The following is a 7,500-nucleotide window of genomic DNA, read 5'->3' as shown; positions in this document are numbered from 1 at the left end:
ACACACACACACAAATAAGGGTCTATGGGTGCATTCGTAAATACGCTCTGGGAGCACTCACTGTGTGCTCTGACTGAAAACACGGTTTGTCAGAGTCTGAATATTCCAATCTAAAAATGTTGTTGCAAAATGTTCTGGTTGCGGCTTGATTGGTCCTCTAGAGAGTTTGATTCAAAACGCATCTACATGCAACAAAACAGGTAACAATCATGTTTATACATGGGATGAATTAACATTCATTTGAATGAATTTCAAAAGATGAGTATCAACTGTCAACATCACTGAAGTTAGCAATAGAAAGCTAGCTAACGTAGCTAGCGTATTCACAAACACACACAAACACACACACACACACACACACACACACACTCACCTGTATGGATCCGTCGTCGGTGGTGTCTGAGCCCACCTCAGTGACGCTGTGCTGCAGGCGGTAGAGCTTGGGCTTGTCCCTGGAGTCTGACCCGTCTACACAGGAGAGGACAGTCAGCACACACACTGGACACACACACACTATACACACACACACATACTATAGACATAAGCCCCTTTCACACATAGTTCCCTGTAAATTACATGGAATCCCAACCCGGGTGTGCCAGTGATTTACGCCATTCACACGAGCTAAATGTCCTGAGATTTCCGGGTTGCGTCTTTTCACACGTGTGATGATCCACGCTTGAATCTATAGTGGGCGCTGTTGCATCGGTTGTCCTGTGTGGTCTACCATCTCTCTCTGTTCCAGATAAGCCATCAGGTGTGCGTGATTATCCTAATTGTCCCAGGGACTTTAAGAGTGGTCCAGATTCATCACTCTCTTCCTCGTTGACCAGCAGCCGTTTTGTTGTGTTACTATTTTCTTGTTAATTTTCCATCCAACATTTCTATTCAATTCACGCTCTTCTTTATAAAATATATTATTATTGTCAACCATGTGTGGTCTCCCTTTTTGTTACCTTGTCAAGAGCCAGGCAAGCGCAACAACACGTCAATGGCATTCCTGGGTTTGCGCAAGCTACTTGAATCACATGCATCATACCTCCATTTTATATGTATTTATCATCATATTTTTCCACATTATTCCACAACAGCGAGTTAACTAGTATCATGCTTATTATTGCTTGATAAGTAATCTAGCTAAGTAAGTAAGCTAGCTAACTATGACTGGAAAGTAGTATCCAGTTGTGGAATTATATTTAGTAGTAGCGATATTCATGGATAGTTCTTATGCACTCTGCGCTGCGGGCACTCTCCCTGCTGATTGTGCGATGCAAGACAGGAGATGGTGTGGGTGCTCTCTGCTCCGTAATGCGTCTATATCACAAAATGTACATTTGATAAGTAAGTAATCTAGCTAACTATGATTGGAAATGAAGTAGTATCCAGTTGTGGAATTATATTCATCACTACTTTGGCTGATGTGATGTTGTGATGTGAGGTTAACTAGCCAACTCCGTAACATCAGCGGAGCAAACCAAAAGTACAAAGTGAGAAACTACTCGCTGGGATTGGTTAACTTGTTCCACGTGAAAACGTCTTGCGTCAGACATACATAACTCTTTACGTGACGGACCAGGGAATGTTCAGGCTTCTGTTCACACATAAGCACTTCCCGGTAAATTCCATGGAATCACACAAGGTCCTGACCAGTGTAATTGCCTGAGACAATTTCCCTGTAAATCACATTCACACATACACCGTACCAGGTAAATTCCATGGAATATACTGGGAAGGCTTGTATGTGTGAAAGGGGTGACACACACACACACACACACACACACACACACACACAGTACACACACTAGGGGTGCAACGGTTCTCGTTTTTTTTACGGAAGGTACGGTTCGCGTTCCACGGTTCAATACACTAGTGAACCGTGGCGGTTTTCGGTTTATACTGTGTTTCAGTCAAAGTCGGATGTTTGTTCATGGCGAGCGGAGTTGAGAACATGGCAACAGTTTGAGGAAGCCCTGGATTGCTACAAATCTGCGTTGTGGAGTCATTCATTCTGGTTTTGGTATTGAATACAGCGATGAGGGAATGAAAACAGTGAACAGAAACGTGTGTCGCAGAAATGCTTCACTTGTGTCCTATATAGGGATGCACGATATTATCGGCGCCGATATTGGGAAATTAATGTTAGTAAATATTTAGCGGTTTTATTAAATTTTAGCCGATATAGAGCCGATAATATGAAGCCGGAAATATTTCCAGTTCTGGTTGTCGCGCTCATGATGCTGCGCCTGCGTACAGCCATGCAGTCAATTAACGGTAAGCTAAGGTAAATAGATAGCCAATGTTAGCGAGTGCTAATGTTCACCATCTCTGTAGTCTGCTCTAAAATACGCAATCAAACAGTGCAGGCAACCCATGTTGTTCTGTGAATGAGACGAGCTATTGACTGATGGCTTTCTACTGCCAAATCATATTATTACAGCAAACATGTCGGTAGTTTGGCATCTGTTCTCTGAACAACAAGGAGAGGCTCATTCCGACATTGACTTCTGTTTTTGTTTTCGCGATTTCAAAATAAAAGCGTGAGCTAAGCGTTGTTGAAAATGAATGACACGTCGCTAGTCAACTAACACAGCTTGTTTTGTGAGCCCGCTAACAATGTAAAGTAGTGTTGTAGTTAACTAGGTAACACGGTAAAGTAGTGTTCTAGTTAACTAGGTAGCAGTGGGGATTACTCACCCAATCCATGCATTGCAATAGTTTGGCTTGACTAGCGAGTGTGATGTGATTTTCAACAATGTTGAAATGTATTTCCTTTTTTTTAATAAATTAACATTTGAAGTGTCAGAAGTGTTCTCTTGTGTGTTAACAATAGTGATGTAAGTTAGATTTGGTGAGATCACTATGGAATATTAAATCATCAATCTTTGCTCACTACATAGCCTTTCTTACCTTCAGGTGTGCATGAACTACAGGTTATCAACTGTGAAATTATATCTGTTCTCATATCGGTTATCATATCGGTTATCGGCCACGAGAAGCGGGTAAACATCGGTTATCGGTAGGAAAAAATGCATATCGTGCATCCCTAGTCCTATATGCACTTAAAATGTGCATAATGGGATGCAGCTGGTACATAGCTGTAGCTCTCATAGCTAAAGTGCATTTTTACTTTCATTTCTTCCTCTCCTATTATATACTAGTCCTAAAGCCTAAGAGGCACTTTTTTTGTGACGCCAGCTGGTGAAACCGTAAACCACTCGCGTGAAACGACTATATGTATACTTTGTGGAATGGATTCACTGTTATTGTTTGAGGCTAACGGTAAGTGATACATGGCTTGTAAATATACTTTAATTTTAGGACGTGTTCAAAAGCAAGGACTGTGATCATCTAATTATGTGTAGTTATGTGTTTTTAGCATGTTGATGTTCTATCAGTCTACCTTTGTAGCGATGTGCTTTGTTAGCCGCTAGCTTTTAGCAGCGTTTGCTTCCGGTTTCAATGACAGCCAGTTTAACCATATACAGTATGTGCCTAACGTCTAACAACATTCAAATGACTCTAACCTCATCATCTTTTTTCGGATTTCAATGTATGACACATCATTTGAAAGCTTATGATATGTAGTTTCAATCAACAACAAGTCACATTTGAAAGTGTTTATGTAATTTGTTTACATTAGAAAGTGTTTTTTGATATATATTTATATTATACAATATACCAGTCATATTCTGGAATGTGTCTAAATGTTAAAGTTCCATAAGTATAAGCAAAATAAAGTAAAGTAACAGTTTGTAAATAAATAGTAGCATTTTTTTTAAAAAGAACACGTACCGAAACTGAACGTGACCCAAAAACCGAGGTTAATACTGAACCGTGGGCCAACTGAACCGTTGCACCCCTAACACACACACACAGTACACACACACAACATAGGCTGCATTTACACTGCAGGTCGAAGTAACACAATTCAGATTTTTTGCTCACGTTTTTTCTCGTGGCACAGATCAGATATGTAACATGTAACAAGCAGTAAAAAAGCACATTAAATCTGATACTCAGATCCGATTCAGGCCTCAATATCAAGCCGGCCTCAATCAGATACAAATCGGATATGTGTCATTTCGACTGCGGTCTAAGCAGGCAGGTCGCATATAACGCTCAATTCTGTTTTGCACGTCATTGAAAATACGACGGTCTTCGCATTTGGATGATGTTTGACGTGAGTTTCACTCACTTCAACAGTGAAGTGCTCTTTCTTCTCCGCCTTAAAAATTTGTGCAATATTTTGCAGACCTCTAAACATACTTCGGAAAGCAATGGCTTTTTATTATAATATATATGCCTGAAGAAGGTCTATGACAGAAAGCTCGCAATAAACTACGTTTTTTTGCACAGTGTTTGAGTGTGCGGATGCTGTTATTTTGCACTCTATTGATACTCTTCATTTCCAGCACCTCAGCAAAGTCTGATAACGGATGAGTGATGGTATTTTCACTATTATAATATATATAAAAGGGATTATAATTTCTGTCTCGTTTGCGTTCATTGCAAGTCCCGGCTGTCTGTTTACTTACATTTTCGATGTATGCATGCTGGTCGTTACAAATGTTACCAGTGTAAGCACAGGTATCAGATATAGATCATTTGAAAAAGTAGGTGTAAGCAGGCGTTAAAAAATGTTTTATGTAAAGGCACCAAATCGGAACTAGGCATTACGACTGTGTAAATGCAGCCATAGACACACCCATGTGACCTCTCAGTGCAGACTGTTGGTGTTAAAGCCCAATTTATACTATACTAGGCTACGGCGTAGGTTGACGCGCACCTCTCCAAAAATGTAACTACGCGGCAGTGCCTACGCAACCGTAAGCACTGTGATTGGTCCGCTTGGTAGCACATGATTCCGACATGATTCCGACTCTCTCGTAGGCCAAAATGCGGAAGCCATGACAGAAATGTCATTTACTTTTTCTGTAATTACTTATTAATAAAGATTTGAAAAATGATGATAACCATCGTATTATCTTAGTTTAATGTCATTTTAATGCATCATAGAACTTTTATTTACAACAAGCATAAAAAAAAAATCGCTATTATGCCGCTTTGAGTACACCGTTCCAACGGAGCGCCCTATGGAAGCGTCAGGCACAGCATTCCTATAAGGAGCGCGATTCACATTTACGAGATGTACAATCCTGTTCATTTAGAAATAAATGATTAGTTACAGGGAGCCCCATGGCTGTTCGTTGGGTTTAAATTATATTTATGATAGACATATTTAATGTAAAGTTATCTACTGTGATTGGTCCGCTTGGTAGCGTCACATTCTGACTCTCGTAAATGCGGAAGTCATGACAGAAATGTCATTTACTTTTTCTGTAATTACTTATTAATAAAGATTTGAAAAATTATGATAACCATCTTATTATCTTAGTTTACTGTCATTTCAATGCATTATATACATTTTCTTTACAACAAGCATAACAAAAATACGTTTTTTGATCGCTATTATACGACCGCTATGAGTACACCGACCAACGCGACGCAACCAACGCAGAACTATAAACTGGGAGAGCCCTTGCGTAGGCTACGGCGTAGCCGCGCGTAAATTCGACGCAGAAGTATAAATTGGGCTTAACCCAGCATCGAGGCATGAGGTCACATGCTCAGGAGGACAGGTGTGTGTGTGTTACTGGGGAAACAGGGTGTTTTAGTAAAGGTGTGTTACCTGGGAAACAGGGTGTTTTAGTAAAGGTGTGTTAGCAGGGAAACAGGGTGTTTTAGTAGAGGTGTGTTACCAGGGAAACAGGGTGTTTTAGTAGAGGTGTTACCAGGGAAACAGGGTGTTTTAGTAAAAGCAGACCCTAGACTCCTTTATTTATTTATGCCACCAAACATTTTTTCTACCTCAAAATATATATTCTTTTGTTTTCCCTGGGTTGCCCCTGGCAACAGGCCATCTACAGTGGGTTGGGAAAGTATTCAGACCCCCTTACATTTTTCACTCTGTCATATTGCAGCCATTTGCTAAAATCAATTAATTTCATTTTTTCCCTCGTTCATGCACACACAGCACCCAATATTGTCAGAAAAACACAGACTTGTAGAAATGTTTGCAGATTTATTACAAAATAAACACTGAAATATCACATGGCCATAAGTATTCAGACCCTTTGCTGTGACACTTGTATATTTAACTCAGGTGCTGTCCAATTCTTCTGATCATCCTTGAGATGGGCCTACACCTTCATTGGAGTCCAACTGTGCTTAGTTATATTGATTGGACTTGATTAGGAAAAGCACACACCTGTCAATATAAGACCTTACAGCTCACAGTGTAAAGTCAGAGCAAATGAGAATCATGATGTCGAAGGAACTGACTGAAGAGCTGAGAGACAGAATTGTGGCAAGGCACAGATCTGGCCATGGCTACAACAAAAAATTCTGTTACACTTAAGGTTCCTAAGAGCACAGTGGCCTCCATAATCCTTAAATGGAAGAAGTTTGGGACGACCAGGACTCTTCCTCGACCTGGCCGTCCGGCCAAACTGAGCATCCGGGGGAGAAGAGCCATGGTGAGAGAGGTAAAGAAGAACCCAAAGATCACTCTGGCTGAGCTCCAGAGATGCAGCGGGGAGATGGGACAAAGTTCTAGAAAGACAACCATCACTGCAGCCCTCCACCAGTCGGGGCTTTATGGCAGAGTGGCCCGACGGAAGCCTCTCCTCAGTGCAAAACACATGAAAGCCCGCATCGAGTTTGCCAAAAAACACCTGAAGGACTCCCAGACTCTGAGAAATAAAATTCTCTGGTCTGATGAGACCAAAATCGAACTTTTTGGTCTTAATTCTAAGCGGTATGTGTGGAGAACACCTGGCACTGCTCATCACCTGCCTAATACCATCCCTACAGTGAAGCGTGGTGGTGGCAGCATCAGGCTGTGGGGGTGTTTTTCAGCTGCAGGGACAGGATGACTGGTTGCAATTGAAGGAAAGATGAATGCAGCCAAGTACATTGATATCCTGGACAAAAAACATTTCCAGAGTGTTCACGACCTCAGAATGGGCCGAAGGTTCACCTTCCAACAAGACAATGATCCCAAGCACACAGCTAAAATAACGAAGGAGTGGTTTCAGAACAACTCTGTGAACGTTCTTGAATGGCCGAGCCAGAGTCCTGACTTAAATCCAATTGAGCATCTCTGGAGAGACCTGAAGATGGCTGTCCACCAACGTTCACCATCCAACCTGACAGAACTGTAGAGGATCTGCAAGGAGGAATGGCAAAAGATCCCAAAATCCAGGTGTGAAAAACTTGTTGGATCATTCCCAAGACTCATGGCTGTATTGGCTCAAAAAGGTGCTTCTACTAAATACTGAGCAAAGGGTCTGAATACTTATGGCCATTTCAGTGTTTATTTTGTAATAAATCTGCAAAAATGTCTACAAGTCTGTGTTTTTCTGACAATATTGGGTGCTGTGTGTGCATGAACGAGGAAAGAAATAAAATTAATTGATTTTAGAAAATGGCTGCAATATG

At 41.1% G+C, this 7,500-nt stretch overlaps 1 protein-coding gene across 1 annotated transcript in view; it reads right to left on the bottom strand.

Annotated features, from left to right (window-relative positions):
- The window catches only part of afdna (afadin, adherens junction formation factor a), a 137,757-nt gene that overhangs the window by 62,465 nt on the left and 67,792 nt on the right, over positions 1–7,500 (bottom strand). Inside the window, exon 10 of the mRNA XM_080550066.1 lies at positions 374–468. Coding sequence (XP_080406192.1) covers positions 374–468 — 95 coding nt within the window. The remainder of the gene's footprint in view (positions 1–373; positions 469–7,500) is intronic.

This window comes from Nansenia antarctica (assembly GCF_963989245.1).
Source record: "Nansenia antarctica genome assembly, chromosome: 1".
Classification (NCBI taxonomy): Eukaryota; Metazoa; Chordata; class Actinopteri; order Argentiniformes; family Microstomatidae; genus Nansenia; species Nansenia antarctica.
The sequence above is the reverse complement of the archived record's forward strand: the minus strand, read 5'-3'. Positions and strand labels throughout refer to the sequence as shown.